At 50.8% G+C, this 18,616-nt stretch overlaps 1 protein-coding gene across 4 annotated transcripts in view; it reads left to right on the top strand.

The window, feature by feature from the left end:
• Nucleotides 1-1,664: 1,664 nt before the first annotated feature.
• The window catches only part of LOC135824776 (uncharacterized), a 30,112-nt gene continuing 13,160 nt past the window's right edge, over nucleotides 1,665-18,616 (top strand). For 2 of the 4 annotated variants that reach the window (XM_065337481.1, XM_065337480.1), the window contains exons 1-3: nucleotides 1,665-1,915; nucleotides 9,011-9,089; nucleotides 11,998-18,422. In XM_065337481.1, the coding sequence (XP_065193553.1) occupies nucleotides 1,778-1,915; nucleotides 9,011-9,089; nucleotides 11,998-18,422 (6,642 nt within the window). In that variant the 5' untranslated portion in view covers nucleotides 1,665-1,777. Of the gene's footprint in view, nucleotides 1,916-7,463; nucleotides 7,618-8,026; nucleotides 8,114-9,010; nucleotides 9,090-11,997; nucleotides 18,423-18,616 lie in introns of those variants that run through there. The other 2 variants (XM_065337482.1, XM_065337483.1) reach the window with 2 other exon arrangements.

The following is an 18,616-nucleotide window of genomic DNA, read 5'->3' as shown; positions in this document are numbered from 1 at the left end:
GGTTAACTTCATCCCAACAATGAATGACTACCTGCAATAATGGTTTCATCTCTCACTACATGAATAATTAGGAGAGGGATTTGATACACCGATTATTCTGCCACAAACCTGCATCAAAGTTGGAATGGAGAGCAATCAATGGAAAAGCGATCATGTCTTATAGTGCTAAGAAGTAGTGGAGCTCGTGAGAGATAAGGTGGAAACTTCAGATGCAGATCGATGATATGCATAATTTCCTGGAAGTTTGACAATGTGCAGACTTTCTTCCATTTTTGTCCCAAACCAAGAGCATTATATCCCTTGCTGAAGCATTATAATCAGCATTATAAGGCAGTTTTTGGAGCATTATGGTTAGCATTATACGAACATTTTCGGAGCATTATCCGCTGGACCCTAGCCCTGAGCTTCCAAGCTCTCTCGTTATAACATTGCACGACACTGACCGACAGTACTGACGTTCTACAACTAACTGTAACTGGCTAACAGCTCTAGCACGTCAATGATGCGCACTCCAACAGCCTTCCAACTTGGAAGGTTCTAAGTTATAGAAATAATATAAGGAGGGGAAGGTGAGCGCAACCAAGATAAGCACGAGCTGAAAGTCTCCGCTGTGAATTGAAGGACGTTGGCGGATGTTCATGCATGTCGATGACGATACCAGCATCGTCATCGACTTGCATGAATATCCGCCAACGTCCTTCACAGCTGATACTTTCAGCTCGTGCTTATCTTGGTTGCGCTCACCTTTCCCTCCTTATATTATTTCTATAACTTAGAACCTTCCAAGTTGAAAGGCTGTTGGAGTGCGCATCATTGACGTGCTAGAGCTGTTAGCCAGTTAGTTGTAGAACGTCAGTACCGTCGGTCAGTGTCGTGCAATGTTATCGCATGAGCTGATTGTTTAGTAACTGCTTGCCGTGGTTGGCTATCACCTGACCTCTCATGTTTATTGGCAGTCTTCGGACGGGCCAGGAGATGTTGAATAAATAAATAAATAAATAAATAAATAAACTGGTGGTGTCAGTGGACATTATAGTGTAATTGGTAGGTCCTTGGTCCTTTTTACTTTTTACTTATAACATAGAACGGTTTGCCAGGCAAACTGCCACACCGCCACGACCAGCCATATCAGATTCTGTCAGTGTGTGGCACTGGCAGGTTGTCAATAATCGTAACTGTGCATGGTATGAACAAAAGCATGGGTACTTTGATATGAGCTGTCACAATGCATGCCTAAGGACTTGTCATTGGCAGGTCAGGTGAAGATGATGTGGAATCAGCAAATGTAGATCTACCATGCATTGTTAACATGTAAGCGCGTAACTCGTCGGCTTGCTGCGCGCGTGCAATGCGTGGCTGTCGCGGTGCAGCGATCTTCAGGACGTTTTCTACAGACTCCGAGGAGAGTGCATGCTTGTAGAAGATTCGGTCCAATCTCGATGGGTGATTTTTTCTTTCATTTGTCACCCCGGCGAGACTGAAAAAGAAAAAGCTACGCGCCGCAAGGGTGGCAATACACGCTAGCGTGGATTACATGTATGTACCTCAGGCACATAGTACTGGCGACTATTGGGGCGAGTGGTTGTGCTTTTAAAGTTATAGCATTGCACGACATAATGATTATGTAATACTGCATTGTACTTTGTAGCCTTGGTCGCCGATGAGAATGACTGGGCGGATGCTCACGCATTAGCCGATGTGTACCGGGTGGCGATCGATTCCTCAGCGAGTTGAGCATCGATCAGGCTAAGTCTGCGTCGTAATCCCGACGGAGCTTATGCAGCGAGGCGAGACAACGGGGGCAGCAGCAGCATCAGCAGCGCCAGAGGTTACCACAGGCACCAGCCAGGAGAAGAGGAAGACGAACACCTCGGATGGCGTCCAACCGTCGTGTACGGCCCCAGGAAAGCGTAGGGTAGGTGCTAAGAACAAAGGCGTCATCCGTGATCGTCTCCTTTAGTTTATGCTTCAAATGAATGAACATTATTTCGCGTTTCATTCGGGGGCTTTCGAGTTGTTACTGCTTGACTGTTGGAGCACCGCTACCGCTACCGCTACCAACACCACATACATGTACTGGTACACGTAATTCTTGGTTTGTTTGTTTGTATACTGTATTTGAATTCGCAAATCCAAACGAGCACAAATGCTCAATGACAAGGCAGCGAGTATGTTATTATGACATAGGGAAGGAGGGTTGTGGAGAAAATAAGGAGGAAAAAAAGAGAGAATGGTAGATATCTCAATGAAGAGCGAAGCGTTATCAAACTACATGTACAAGTAAGCCGGCGAACGATAGTTCTGTAACCCGCCTAATAAACTAAGTACTTTTTTTCAGGCATGCAATGGACTGTCATTAAAACGGAAACAGAAAAATAATAATAGGTCTAAGGTGTTGCATGTTATTATTATTATTATTATTATTATTATTATCATCATGAGGTGTGTGGTTGTGTTTGAAGGAGGACTAATTGGCTGGATTTTGCCATTCAAAGACTCGCTCTAATTATGCATGACTGGGGTAAAGTACCCCCACCCCTCCACCACAACTTCAAATAACTCAACTGCAAGACCATGATTGATAGCACTGACTGTGCATTTGAAATCAGCGCACATTCACAGCAAAAGATACCCCCAATTGTTAATCATCACTGCACGCATCAAGCTGTACGAAGCCTTGGAAGGAAGCATGCCATGCAGCAGGTCCATCCGCATAGCACGGATGGGGAACGGAGAGGGGTGGAGGGTGGGGGAGGGGGCACCTGCACCCCCCAGAAATTCCAACCTAGGTTCACCATGCACATAATAATGAGAGGGAGGGAGAGACAGACAGAGAGACAGACAGACAGACAGACAGACAGACAGACAGACAGATAGACAGACAGATAGACAGACAGACAGACAAACAGACAGAGGTGGAAGAAGCTGGATCGAGAGCCGCCGGATCCCTACATCTTTACTTATAAAGAAGAGGCACCTGTGACGTGTGTCTGTGTGTCACGCTCAGGCCATCCTGCGGAGCAGCGCTGCCCTGAGCACGCGAAGCGTGCGAACAGTGTAGCTAGCGGCCGCAGAAGCACTGAGCACGCGAAGCGTGCGAATCGTGTAGCTAGCGGAAGCAGCCACAGAAGCACTGAGCACGCGAAGCGTGCGAATCGTGTGGCCACCACCACGTGCTGAGCATGCACGCGAAGCGTGCGAACAGTGTAGGTAGCAGACACGATCAGTACGCGTATACGAGTAGCAGTAGCAGCCGCGCGCAGAAGCACTGAGCACGCGAAGCGTGCGAATCATGTAGCCACCTGTACCTAGCCTAGGCCATAGCTATGGCATAGGTAGCACTAGCAGCCGCACAAGCGCTGCGGTCCGTTCTCTGCAAATAGAAACATCTGCAACAAAAGGATACAAAAGATCTGCACTGACTGCACTCTGCATCTGATCTGCAGTGAAGAGCGCATCGCACTTTTGTTCGTAAGTTTATGAATTTTTTGAGCCGCTTCATCCGCCACCATGTACCAGGTGATGGACAACCCTGACCAGCCTCCCGAAGGCGTAACAGACGTCCCTCCTTCTCCTTCCAACGATGAAGAACCTCCCGCACCAGGACTTCAGCGGTCAGGCCACCACCACGTGCTGAGCACGTGTGCTGTTCATGTACTTGCTTCACCCGCGGCCCGCATGCCACATTCGGCCAGGCAACGCTGGCCGCGGGTGCTGCTAGTGTATATATACATGGCAATCAATAGAGAGGTTGCGCACAACGAAAATTCGTTAGATTTCGACCGTCCGGGTTCGAGTAACGAAAGTTGCTCCGAAGATCCGTCCAAACGTGACCGAAACAGAGCAGATCTACGAAAATATTTTTCGTCACCTGGAGTACTAAAATATTGATATTTTACAACTCCTTGTCTTGACTCTTCGTACCCGCGCGGCCGCCGCGTCGACCCACTACGAAAACGTTCACGCGTTGTGCGCAACCTCACGGTTGACGAATATTCGTTAGCTTTTTTCGGTAAAAATATTCGTTACGGCGCTACGAATTATTTTCGTTGTGCGCAACCTCTCTAATAGGAGCAGTTTGGGAAGGCTGGACTGTACGTCACAAGACCTAAGGGGGTATTGCAATGGTTCACGCCCCGTGCGTTCATTTCGCCCCAAACCTGGCCATGCAGAGGAGGAAGACGAGCCAGCAGGCGCTAGGCCCGTAAATTACTGCCTGGAGGATATTATTTGGCCAAAGCTTGCTGTTGGCGTTTTTGATTTCTTGGATACGACAGCTCTTGGCTAAAACTGGACCTTGGACGGTCTTTCTTGGATATCAACCCAGGACGTGGTGGTCATGGACGTATCGCCATCGCTTTCAGCCAGATCCTTCTGCTGCCTGAAGCCAATGGCGAAAGTAAAAACTTTATCGCAGCAGCAGCTACTGCTCTGCTGAAAGTGCGAACACAAATTGCTTCGCCAATCCTCTTGTGCACTTGCAATTTTCAATGCGACCAAAACGATTCGCTTGCCAGTTCCTTTGTCCAGGCGTACTCCACAACGAGGAAAATAAAATTCGTGAAGGTAAGAGGCAAGATACGAATCTCGACCCGCTTGAGGCAAGCCGCCAGGAGAACGACAACTATAATAATTACTTTTGAGACGAAAGGCCTTCGTTGCGTTTGTTTTGAGTGCGACATGTTCATCTTCCTCGGACGCGAGTCACGTGTCACGATTACTATGGGAACAGCATAGTATGTATGCTGGGGCATGCTGGGTTCCGTGATGTCCTATCTAGGACATCACCAGGACTGGTGAACATGGTGAAGAAACATTCCAAAGGCAAAATATTCAAAATTAGAACCAATCGTTTCCAAAGAAGCGCCGCGTGGCTACGAGAAACCCCACATGAAATCCCCAAACGAAAACGGCCATTCGGTCGGGTATTCGATGGAGAATCGAATATACACTACCTCAATCCCCGCCGATGTCTGATATTCTCCGCCTTTTCCCTCAAACTTGACCAATTCGGAAAGAAATCCATCGCCATTACGATCCGACCGACGCTTCCATGACAACTCTGGGACAGGTAACCAATCAGACTCATTCAGAGTGCGATGTCCTAGATAGGACATCTCCCTGACTGGTATTGTGTGAGAAGCCAGTCAATAGCACTAAGGAATGACGTCAACCGAAACACAGTCAAGTGCTACAAAGAGACAGAGACAGAGGGTAAAAAAAAGGAAAAAAAGAGGTGTAAATTAAAAAAAGACCACGGTCATGTACATGTATATTGTACAAAGAACACAAACCCGGCTCGAGACAAAAATAAGAACAAGAAAGATAACAAAGTTGCATGTAGGAAGAACGAAGAAACGACTAGAACACAGAAGTTGTGGGTTGACAGAACAAACAACTATTCAGTCGGGACTGACTACTAGTATTCCCTAGCGCAGCTGTGTAGGTGGGGCGTTGTGGACTCCTCCGACCAGAGGTCTCGGTATCCTTGCACACAACGCGCACCAGCGGGGGGGGGGAAAGAAAGAAGAAAGAGTTAGGCCATCAGGTAGTATGCTACTCTGTGGTGTACACGTCGACAGCAGTCCCACAAGATTGCTTGAGGAGGTACTTGTACACTGCTACTTTGAAGCGTTGCAGCGCTGCCTTGGATGGGGAAGCGTTCAGGATGGCAGAGGGTAGAGCATTCCATGTTGTTAGTAGGCCGAACGGGAAGGATCGGTGTAGGATGTCAGGACTTGTCCCGGGGGGGGGGGGGGGGGGTTGCTGGGCTGGACCGGAAATGTAGTGCAGCTTGAACAAGTGCTGTGGGGTTGCACAATCCCGAGACTTGCCGACACTCTGACTCATAGAAAGGAAATGTACTATGAGAAGTGTTATCATGTCACCTAGCAATATGAATATGGTCAAATAACGTTCATCTCAGAGAGTCGTAAAATACCGGTATTTTACGACTCCCTAGTTCATCTAGGCTTCCATGTGACCTACATGTACCTATGTCAAACTGGTGTAGTACAGGGTTTTTTTAACAAACACAACACGTTTTATTGCGACAATCAACGCTATAGCCAGGGTCCACACAGCTTTAATTCCGCGTTTGTTTGTTTGTTTGTGCCATCGCATGCCTGGCGCTATCCCGTACCTGTCCCGTACCGTATCTTCGAATACATCAATACGGTGTTGTACGGTATAAGGATGTCATTATAGCATGTCGTACAGCAGTACGATGAAATTGTGGGAGAAACCAGCGACTGCTTGGGAACGATGAACATTACAACAGTCTTATTGACACGAATATTGTGAGCGAGAGCCAGGCCAAGTTTCTGAAGATCGGTAGCGAGTGCTATCCCGAGCATTATGTTAGCATTACAGAAGCATAGACAGGATGCGTATTATAAGAGACCCAAGTTGCTGAAGATCAGTAGTCATTGCTGATATAACGTGCAGAAAAACTAAATCAGAAAATCTAAATCCACAGCCTCTTTTGTCGTAGGACAGGATGCGTATTATAGGGGACAGTAAAGTTATGTAGTGTGCTCCACAACCAACCACGCATTCGGCCGTCAGCAACAGGTAAGCACATGTACACACTTTCAAGACAAGGACACTATTGTATCATTGTATTGTATCGTATTGTATGGAATATAATTTCATCTCGTTGGCTCAGCAGGTCAATGTACATGTATTACTGCAAAAAGGCCAGAAAATCCGAATATGAAGGGCAGTTCTGATATTTAAACATGCATGATGAAGTTAGTTGATTGCTCCAACGAGGTCATGACTAGTATTACCGCCGAAGTCGCAACTAGTTACTTCTAAGTATGCATGATGAGCTAGGCAAAAAAGCATAGCGTAGGGCCCTGAGCTTCCAAGCTCTCTGGTTATCCTGCACGTGCGTACACTGTTTTAAAACTGACTATTAGTATTATACATGTACCTTAGCCTTAGGTTAGCACTCTGACACGTCTCTTTATATACACGTCTGACAGGTTTCTTTATATACATTCGTCTGACACGTCTTACCACGCACCCACTAGCACGCCCACACATCACCAACTGCACTAAGGACAGTAAGGTAGTACCAAGAGTACATAACCCCCGGGGGGTTATGTACTCTTGGTAGTACGTATACCCTATACTGTATACAATTTACACTACTACATGTACAATATAGCTCATACATTGTACACTACCATACCAGTCGACTAGTCTCTCATATACTCGCTTTTCGCAACTCACCACCCTATTATCTATGTACCTCGCTCTTGGCCTGCATTCGTCTGTCTTCCGAGTAGATTCCACACACACACAATCATCATTCTGTCACTTTTCTTCTCGTGCACATTCAAAGGCAACTTCTTTCACCCACTCATGACACTGCCTACAAGTTGGATTCTTACTCCTCGTGACTTCTTAGACCTCTACGTTACTCGTTAGCTATAAAACCAGCGTCGTTTGTCTGCATTCACCATTGTTAACTGGGTCTTCTCCTCGGTCGTCTTGGTCTTCGGCTTTCCTGTCGTCTTGCTCCTTCTCTTGTTAGTCTTTTTCACTTCTATTACCGGTATTGCTAAAACTCAGTTCCAGTATTTAAAGTCATCGCCAGTCAATGCAGGAGTAAGTAAGTTCCAAACCATTGGCATTCATGATTGTTAGTGTTTAGTATTGTTAGAGAGAGGCAGGGCCTCCCAAGTCGGACTGTCTTGAGTCTGACCCTCGGCCACATACTGCACTGTGATTACTCGCGATTACATCCCTGGAAGCCACCATGGTCGCAGCCGAGTCGTGCGCCGTCGAGGGGAGGTTGATACGAGTGTCACCAGGGAAAGAGACAAGAAGCTGCGGCGCGGCGCTTCCAAGTAGTTCCATTGTTGTCAGCAGTGTGGCTTCTGAAAATCCATGGCCTGGTTTTATTTCAGGGATCGATCATCATCAAAGAAGCTCTAGCCGGCCCGTCTGGTCTAGAGCTATCGATACTGTAGCTACATGTAGCTAGCGCGCCCTACCGTATTGTCTAGACAGTTGTGCCTTGTGGCGCTCCGTGCAACAGGGCCCACAAGTTACACCGCAGCTGAGCTGGGCTCATTCGAGGCAAGGCAAGGCGAGATCGAGAGTAAAGCGGGATTCACAGAAGCTTTTTTGCGATGCGACACGCGATGCGACGCGATTTGCGACGGACGCGTGCGACGCGAACTCGCGAAATACCATTCACAGAAGAAGTCAGCGATACGACAAAGTCTTGCTGATTTGGTTACGTCACCATGATATTCGCGCGGTTTGGTACAAATTTATAAGCCACTCTTGAACCTTTGTACAACTTTGCTGTAGAAAAGGTCAAAATCGTACGCCAAATCGCTTGTCGCATCGCATCGCATCGCAAAAGTTGAGCCAAGCTCAACTTCTGCGATGGCCTGCGATGGCCCAGTTGCGGCAGTTGCGTGGGGTGCGATTTGGGGTTTTCCCGGTTTCGCGTCTGTCGCATCGCGTGTCGCATCGCAAAAAAGCTTCAGTGAATCCTTGAGTGTGGGAAAAGTCGTATCTTTACAAACCCATTACAAAAACAATAAAATAAAAAATCAATGACGTCATGCGCTTGGCCCTCGATTTTTAGTACTTTTAATAAAAAAATATTTTTTTAGTAATCCAGCTGACGTCATGACCCTGGCCTGATATGAGCACAGCTACACTAGTACAGTACAGGCGCGCTAGGCTGCATGCGCATGCAGGCCTGGCCGATACCACGCGTGCACGCCGTTGTAGTTGAAGCTGTACGTTTTGTAGACCAATCCACAAATCAAACCACTCTCCGATTTGTTGCTGCCTACATGATTGAAGTCTTTGTAGACTGTGCATAAAATTATTGTGTATACTCTGCGTGTACGTGTGCCGGCAGTTTCTGGTCTTTCATCAGTGTTTTTAGTTGATGTTTTTTTGAGTTGCATGACCTGCGAGCCCTGTTTCCGCTGTCCTTTCAGTGACAGCTGGCAGCTATCCGTGTTTTTGTCAACAGATCCTCCACAGTGTTTCCCTGCACCGGTGTTTACCTCAGCGGCCACACCGGACGTCCTCTGCTCAGCTGCGAGCAAATCGTAAGTCAAAATTCTGAATTTCCGTTCATGTGTGCACACGTCATCAGTGCGAGAAGCAGATGTACGTCCAGGCAACTAGAGGCCGAGTAACTGTCGCTCCGGCCTCGCTTGGGACCTTGAGGCTGGACGATGTCAGCTACAAGTACTTGTAGACTTTGACGCAGTTTGTCGGTCGTCCTGCACAAATGCGTGTGAAAGCAATCAATTTTGTTATCAATGACGCCTACAGTCATCATGTCAAGCAATAAAAAGAAATAGTGACCAGATTTTGAATTCACCGATTCTATAAAAATCGATGAAAGGCATTGGAGCTGACAAGCTCGTTCCCATAACCCTGCAAAAGCTCGAACTTGTCAGCTCCAATGCCTTTCATCTGAAACTGCAAGAAGCCTCACCCTTTATATTATTTAGTGTAAAATCAATCAAACTAATAAGTAAAATGGCAATAAATAAGATAAATTGTGCACTCATAACAACAGCAAAAATGAAGAAAGTCTAGTTCCATAACGTTTTCTTGTGACTGTCATCAGTGGAACGCCGTCACATAAAAATGTAATAACTAAAACACACACTTGAATATATACATGTAGCTAATATGGTTTCAGGTAGAAATACAGCAGCTAACAAGTACAAAAAGCGAAGTTTGCACCTTTGCAATGTGTGAATATAGTGTATGTGAGAAAGGTAGTGGCAGATGAATGTGATACTGTGTGAATGAATGTAATGGTGCGTGTGTATTACTTGACTTTCTTCATTTTTGCTGTTGTTATGAGTGCACAATTTATCTTATTTATTGCCATTTTACGACTATTGTCTCCTCGTCGATTGTTTAAACTAATAAGTATCTAATATTGACTGAGTACGAGGTCAATATCTTTACTTATAAAAGAGAGGCACCTGTGACGTGTGTCTGTGTGTGTGTGTGTGTGTGTGTGTGTGTGTGTGTGTCACGCTCCTTATAAAGAAGAGGCACCTGTGACGTGTGTTTTTGTGTCACGCTGAAGCGCTGCGGAGCAGCGCTGCCCTGAAGTCAAGTGTCAAGTGTAGCACAGTGTATCATGGTGTATAGCTAGCGGCCGCAGAAGCACTGAGCACGCGAAGCGTGCGAATCGTGTAGCTAGCGGAAGCAGCCACAGAAGCACTGAGCACGCGAAGCGTTCGAATCGTGTAGCCACCACCACGTGCTGAGCACGCGAAGCGTGCGAACAGTGTAGGTACGGTGGTAGCGCTTATACTTATACATAGCTGACACGATCAGTACGAGTAGCAGTAGCAGCCGCGCGCAGAAGCACTGAGCACGCGAAGCGTGCGAATCATGTAGCCACCTAGCCTAGGCCATGGCATAGGTAGCACTACTAGCAGCCGCACAAGCGCTGCGGACCACGTGAACCGTTCTCTGCAAATAGAAACATCTGCAACAAAAGGATACAAAAGATCTGCACTGACTGCACTCTGCATCTGATCTGCAGTGAAGAGCGCATCGCACTTTTGTTCGTAAGTTTATGAATTTTTTGAGCCGCTTCATCCGCCACCAGGTGATGGACAACCCTGACCAGCCTCCCGAAGGCGTAACAGACGTCCCTCCTTCTCCTTCCAACGAGGACTTCAGCGGTCTGGCCACCACCACGTGCTGAGCACGTGTGCTGTTCATGTACTTGCTTCACCCGCATGCCACATTCGGCCAGGCAACGCTGGCGGGGGTGCTGCTAGTAGGAAATAAAAGCCGAGTAAAAGACCGAGGCGAAGCCGAGGTCTTTTACGAGTTTTTTATTTCCTATACTGACCAGGTACGAAGTCAATATTAGATTTATCACGACAAACAGTCCGTATTTCATATTCCAGAACGATAACCTCATAAATCCCGGTTTTATGATTGCACAACCGTTGCGCCATCACCTACTCATACAGTGACCATGCTGCACTAGGCACCGTTCAACTGCACAACCCCTAAGCAGTCAAATATAAGCAGTCAATATAGTCACCACACCACCACATTGCGCTCTTGGCCGAACCAAACTCTGCACTTACATCACCATCCCCACAGCGAGGACAATTCCGGTATATAGATTGATATTGACAATGACTCTCCAGACAGCTGTTTCGCTCCTCCTGAGCTCATCAGCGGAGGCATATGATGTTGAATGAAAGAATAATAAGAATTGACTCATCTTTATAGGGCTAAATTGGTACAATTGCGCTCATTCTGCATAGAAACAAAGCATACCCTAAGTGACAAAAGTGATAACAAGGTCAGGTGATAACGACACGCGCTCATGGCTGGGACAGGAACATTTATCACAGTGTCTTTGTTTTTGTGGCACATGCAATAACTAACTTTTCTGGTGTTAGACTGACTGCTTTTTGTTGCACTTTCCTTTTCACTCGTGCTACATGTTCCTGTCCCAGCCATGAGCGCGTGTCGTTATCACCTGACCTTGTTATCACTTTTGTCACTGCGGACAGATCTATCTATCCATTCATCCATCTCTCTCTCTCTCTCTCTCTCTCTCTCTCTCTCTCTCTCTCTCTCTCTCTCTCTCTCTCTCTCTCTCTCTCTCTCTCTCTCTCTCTCTCTCTCTCCCGACAATAGATGACTGTAGCGAGAGTTTGCACACCTGTTAATTCTGGATAAAAAGAAAGGGCTAAATGTTACGAGTTATGACTAACTGTCCGCCAACGTAACCAGATCGCCGTACAGTCAGCGTGTGCGACAACTCTCTTTTTATCCGTGATTAATTTGACTCAACGTCCGAGTTCAAACCTGTTAATTCGTTAAATTGTTCATCTCCTTGACTTGTTGTTGTTGTTGTTGTTGTTTTTTGAATTCTTTTTCTGTTGTTGTTGTTGTTGTTGTTGTTGTTGTTGTTGTTGTTGTTGTTGTTGTTGTTGTTGTTGTTGTTGTTTGCAGGTGGTGTCAGTGACGTGTTTCGCCGCCTGCTGTTACGTTCTCCCTGTGCGCACAGTGGTCCCGGTAGCCCGGCATGCCCTAGGTGGGTCAGCACTTGCACGTGTACCACCACCAGCAGCAACAGCAGCAGCAGCAATCCTGGCACCAATCCACAAACCGGTGGGCGCGCATCTCTGCTCACGTTCCGTGATCGTCGACGCCGACAATCTCATCAGTCTCCTCTTCGTCGTTGTCGTCGTCGTCATCTTCACCACCATCGTCCGGATCGCCGTCGACAGCAGCCGATCATTAGCAATCCTGACAGTCTCCGCTGTACATCACCCGTTCGCTACATCAGACGGGATACCGTACGCGGCCGCACTCTGCTAATCCGACTCGCGTCACCAGTGCACGGCGACGTCGGGCGTGGTGCGGAAGCTGTCTTGTCCGCCCACACACATGCCAAGGCTCGTGCCTCGGCACCCTTCCGTCGTCAGCGTTCAGTAGACAGTGTGTCCCAGCAGGCACCAGCAGAAGGCGCTAAGCCAGCGGGAGCTAGTTCTTATGCTTGTCCGCTGCCGCTGGTCGATCCCTGCTCTGATTATGTCGTGAGCGTTGCAACTGTACTCCCTGAGTCATCCCGTCAGTCTACTCGCTTGACCGAATCGGGGCAAGCGAGCAAAGAGTCGATGGAGCAACGATCACTGTTCGATCGCTTCACGACGGCGCCTGGAGATGCCAGCGCTAACCCCACTCCTGTCGCATCGGGGAAGACCGGAGCAGAGCGATCAGCTGGTGTCCGCAGCGCAGCCAGGAATTGCGCCGGCTCATCTGCCGCCGATCACGCAACAGCGGCGTCGGCTGGTGAAGCAGCTAGGCAGCTTGTCGACGTTGATCAAGCAAAGGTCTTCAAGCTACGAGAGCGCCTACGCCTCGGCGTGAAAACCACTGGCATACCATTGCATACGCCTGCAGGGACAGCCGTCAATTCCTACCCTCCTCCATCCGCCCAGCGGCCTGGTAGCAGCACGACAACAGCCAACAGCCACTCCGCCGGTGGATTCAGTACGTCTTGCTCAAGCGTTGGCGATGGCAGTACCACTGCAGCAGCAGCAGCTGTTGGAGGTAATGAGAGTTCCAGGTCCACCGGGACAGCGTGTCCGCGGCACACCGGTAGTACTGCTCTTTCTAGATCGTCCAACACTGCCCTAAGTACGAAGTCCAACACTGCTAGCCCGAGTACCGCTCTCTCTAAGTCCACCACTGGCCCAAGTACTGCTCTAAGTACGAAGTCCAACACTGCTAGCCCGAGTACCGCTCTCTCTAAGTCCACCACTGGCCCAAGTACTGCTCTAAGTACGAAGTCCAACACTGCTAGCCCGAGTACTACTCTCTCTAAGTCCACCACTGGCCCAAGTACGGCTCTCTCTAAGTCCACCACTGGCCTAAGTACGGCTCTCTCTAAGTCCACCACTGGCCCAAGTACTACTCTCTCTAAGTCCACCACTGGCCCGATTACTTCTCTCTCAAAGTCCCGCACTGCTAGCCCAAGTACTGCTCTCTCTAAGTCCAGCAATGCTAACCCGATTACTTCTCTGTCTCGGTCCAACACTGCTAGCCCACACCCAGCATCACCGGTGGAACGCAGCTCTAGACCGGCGCTGACGCCAGCGCTCGGCGGCAATCGCAAGCCGGTTGCCTCTTGCCTGACGCGGAATAACAGGGGTACAGCGCAAGCACCACACCAGCCCGTGCTTCGGCCCGTGCTAGCCGCTTCAGCACGGCCGAAAGCTGCTCAGGAGAAGGACAACAACAGTGGCGTGGATTCTTCCTCTGCCTGGTCGACGACGAGTAAGAGCACCAACTCAACAGCAGCAGTGGCAGCAGCAGCAGCTCGGTCCACTTTGAATGCCGCCCTCAAGCCTTTGCCCGGGTTTGATCAGGCAAGCACTGCGGACAACGGTTGTGAATGGTCAACGTCCGGCACTGGTTCTCGGTCCGGCACGACCTCTCCTGCACTGAACGGCATGGTTGTCTCCAGGCCAGCACCGGAGCAGGCAGGGCCTCCCCTTGCAGGCAAAGCGAAAGCGCCGGTGAATGCCATGCAGGCGCAGGCGAATCCTGTTCGCGCGGCGGCACCTCCCCTTGCAGGCAAAGCGAAAACGCCGGTGAATGCCTCGCAGGCGCAGGCGAATCCTGTTCGCGCGGCGGCACCTCCCCTTGCAGGCAAAGCGAAAGCGCCGGTGAATGCCACGCAGGCGCAGGCGAATCATGTTCGCGCGGCGGCAGCAGCAGCAGGCACGGTGTCGTCTTCACCCCACAGCGGCGGTGGCGCACCCTTGTCTCGTAGCAACACACCCGTGTCGGCGACGAGCTCGCGCAATCGACTACCACCGTATTCGCCCAGCGGTAAGCCGACCGGCAAGAGTTCCACAGGACTGCGCTGTCCCGTACAGACCGCTGTGAGCAGCAGCAACAACAGCAACAGTCACACCACCAGCAGCAAACAGGAGTCGGCCGGTGAAGCAACCCACAGATCCACTGCGCCAGTCACCAAAGCAGGTCTCTGCAGTGATGCTTCAGCCCTTGCACGCGATGGCAGCAGCAGTGGCAGTAATGACAAAAGCGGCAATAGCAACAGCGGCGGTCTCAGCAATATTCTCGTGAGAGATTATAACCACGGCAGCCTGTCCAAGCCAAGCCAGTCTGCAAGCCAGCAAGGCGTGAAACTGCGCAATGCTTCGCCTCTATCCAGGGACGCTACCACTGCTGGAAGGGTGCGTGGAACCGTTGAGGCAGGTAATAGAGTCGTCGCCGAGTCCAAGGGAGCGAGCACCGCCAGCCTGAGCACGGCCGACTTTCGTCGCAATAACAACCTGCAGGCCAGCAGTGATGACGCGCCGCTAAAACTGGTTGTCACCGACCATGCACACGGGAGAGCAGGCCAGGGAGGACTACGTGCTACGAACGGGGACAGAACGATCAATAGCAGCGGCAGCAGCGTAAGAAGCGATGCCAGTAGCAAAGATTCGTATCGCGACGAGTGGTCGTCTTCACCTATACCACCTGCAGCTGCACCAAGTCTGGATGGTCGCTCGTCACTGCCAAGTGGTAGACCAGCGGAGCGCAGACCTGATGACACTGCACCCGATCCCCATTCTAGATCTCTGGAGCACATAGCTGATGACCGCAGACCCAATGATCATAGACCAGACGATGACCACAGGTCGCATGATCGCAGGGCCGAAGATCGCAGATCGGATGCGTATTACGGTTCTTCCCGGCACCGGGAACGCGAGGCCGATCACCATCATCAACGCCACGACTCGCGTCGGCACGACGACCATACGGATTCCAAATACGGCAGTCAGTCGGCGCGAGAGCGCTCGTATCGGAACGGCGACGACAGCGAACGTGATCGCGACTCCAGGTACCGGCGAGACGCGAGGCCAGCTAACAGCGGCTTTGACAGAGCAAAAGAAAGGGAGCACGATTGGAAGCGCGGGCGGGAACGCTTTGACCGGCGCAAAGGCACCGCATCCAGCTCTTCGTCACCATCCTCTCCTCGCTTGTCATCCTCTGCGGCTCAAATCTCGCCTTCTAACTCACGTTCAAAGTCTTCTCCAGAGATGGGTAGACGTAGTCGAGATCGATCTCCCGTCGGAAAGAAACTGTCTCCAGTGTCATCTAAGAATAGTTCTCCTGTCCGACTTGAGCACTCGTCATCCACGAATAGTTCCGGTGCGAAATCAAAGTCGCAGGCCACACAGAACTCTGCTCCTGACAAGTCTGGCACGTCTTCGCCCTCGGCTGGAAAGGGAGGACAGCTATCGGATACAAGCGGAGCAGCCGCGGACAAAACTGCTGTCAACCGCAGAGCCTCGGCAACCTCGTTGCCTGATGCACAGCCTAAGTCGCTAGAGAAGCCGCACGGAGGAAAGCAGCAGGTGGCTGCTGCCTCGAGAGACTCAAGCGTCCGGGCTTCTCCACTCGTGGCAGTCACGGCAAAGACGAAACCGGCAGCAGTGAGTGAGAAGTCGGCGTCAGCTCCGAAAGACCGGCCAATATCCCCGTCACGCCACCGATCCCTACTCTCCTCCGGCAATGGAGGTGGAAGCACCACCCCAGCTGCCAAAGCAGCCGTCGCCAAGAGAACTCAATCAGATCTGCAGACCGGGAATGCGCCGAAGAGAAGCAGACCAAGTTCGCCTTCCGGTACAGCCTCTTCTGATGACTGTACCGGCAAGGCAGCAGAAAGTGTTCACACTTTCAAAGAACGTGCGTCTATATCTAAGACCCCAACGTCCAAAAGCACTGCCGTTGCCAAAGCTTCAAACCAGGCAGCAGATGTGTCCGGTACGAGTGCAGTCGTTTCGAAACGACCGTCTCGTTTCACGGACTCACAAAGCAAAATCGTGAAAAGCAAGACATCGCCGCCACGGACATCAAGTCTTCTGCATGTAAGCCGGCCGAGCTCACCAGCGACTGGCACCGCCAGTGATCAGAATCCAACTCCGGTGGTGATGGCTACAACTAATGGTGACAATGCAACAGTGCTCGGGTCTTCAGGCGAGGAACCTGCCAGCCAAGGGCCCACTGCCCTTGCGTCTGATGGTCGCACTGCCAACGAATCTGTAACCGGGGCGACGAGTGGCCCGACCGCCGTAACTGCTGTGCGTGCGAAGAGGCCTTCTCGCTTTGGCGACGCGCAGCCTTCCATCAAGAAACCCGCCGCAGCGGCGCCAGTAACAGTGCAACAGTTGTCAGCACCTGCTCGTGTGAGAGCTGTACCCCGTATTGCTAGCAGCACTTCGGAGTCAGAAGACGACGCTCTCAAGATCGACGAGCACTTTGTATCCAGCGATGAGTCCCGGGTGATTGATGACTCAGTGACCATGGAAACCGTCTCCCCGTCCGGGACGATTGATGACTCCGTATCCATGGAGATCAGCTCCCAGTCGGGGACGATTGATGACTCCGTTTCCATGGAAACCGTCCCGCAGTCAGCTGAGTCGCGCATGCCGCCGGAAGCAGTGGAGCGTCCTTCCTCAGTTGCCATGCTGTCCGAAGAACCCATGTCAATGGACGACTCGGTTTCCATGGAAATAATGGAGGAGTCTCCGTCACCTAGCGGGGATATAGTTCCGCTGCAGACAAGCTCACCGGCCCCAGTGGATCAGCCACCATTGGACTCTTCTGATTCCGACCTTTCTCTTTCGAGCAGCAGTGGTGGCTTGGTTATCGTGCAAGAGCAAGATGGTATACATGATTCTAGTGACGAGCTCAGCAATGCCATTTGTCCTGTACATGACGACCAGTCCCCCTCGGCTTCGCAGTCAGGTGCTGTCGGTGTCAACCTGACCGGATCCGCTGCTGGGCGAGTGCGAGAGACTGACTCCTATGTCAAGAGTGCTGCAGGAGCTGATACTCGTGCCGCGTCGTCCCCAGTAAACAATTCCTGTGCTGCTGCTGACGCAAGCCCATCGGGCGCCGAGGATTCTTCTCCACCGTCGCCGCAACCGAGCAGCCAGGTCGACGCCACTGTTCACGCGTCACCTGCTCCGGTTGAAGACCCTGCTCCGGTCGAAGACCCTGCTCCGGTTGAAGATGCTGCTCCAGTTGAAGACCCTGCTCTGGTTGAAGACCCTGCTCCAGTTGAAGATGCTGCTCCGGTTGAGGACCCTGATCCTGTTGAAGATGCTGCTCCGGTTGAGGACCCTGATCCGGTTGAGGACCCTGACCCTGTTGAAGATGCTGCTCCGGTTGAGGACCCTGCTTCGGTTGAGGACCCTGCTCCGGTTGAGGACCCTGCGCCGGTTGAAGATGCTGCTATCACTCTACGATCACCAGATTGCACGGACGAGTCGGTCGCAGAGGACATGGAAGCCGGCGAAGACGCTGCTTCGGCATCGACAGCCACCACCCCGCCACCATTGCATGCGCTGGTGTTGGTAGGTCGCGGTGATTCTGCAAAGGACACCGCCACAGTGTCTAGCGCCGACTCCGCGCTAGAACCAGCGCAGTGTAGCACACCGTCGCAAGCACCCAGGAGCGCCCTATTGCTGGCGAGCCAAGCGCTCACCAAGGCGATATCAAGCCCGCCTGACTGGTCACTCGCCTCCACTGCTATGTCCGACCGCACGCTACCATCGGTAAGAGGCGACGATCCACGGCGACACACTGATGCTAACTCGCTGGAACGAAACAATGACAACGGCTCTATTTCGTCACTGAGCTCGAGCAGCGAATCGGATCAAATGGCGGAGGATCTCGTCAATTGTCTGAGCGTGCCGCCATCTCATCTCGACTGTCCGTTAGTGGCTGCAAGTGATTTGGAGCAAGTGGATAATGCTGATCTACGTGTAGCACCCAGTCCCGGTGTCCAGGTGACAATAGCATCAGTTGGCACACAGACGCATTCGCTTTTGAGCGACCTTCAGGAAGGGGTGAGTGCGCTTGCCGGCCTTATGTTATGTCAAACATGGCGCGTGCGTGTGTATGCGTGTGTGTGTGTGTGTGCGTGCGTGCACGTGTGTCTGTGTGTCTGTGTTGTGCATGGTAAAATCGTGTGTTTATTTCTAAAGGACAATTGTTAGCCCGTTATAGTCGATACACACTACAGGCACTTGCACGTTTCACA

This window comes from Sycon ciliatum, chromosome 9, assembly GCF_964019385.1.
Source record: "Sycon ciliatum chromosome 9, ocSycCili1.1, whole genome shotgun sequence".
Classification (NCBI taxonomy): Eukaryota; Metazoa; Porifera; class Calcarea; order Leucosolenida; family Sycettidae; genus Sycon; species Sycon ciliatum.
This window is presented reverse-complemented; position numbering and strand designations above follow the sequence as displayed.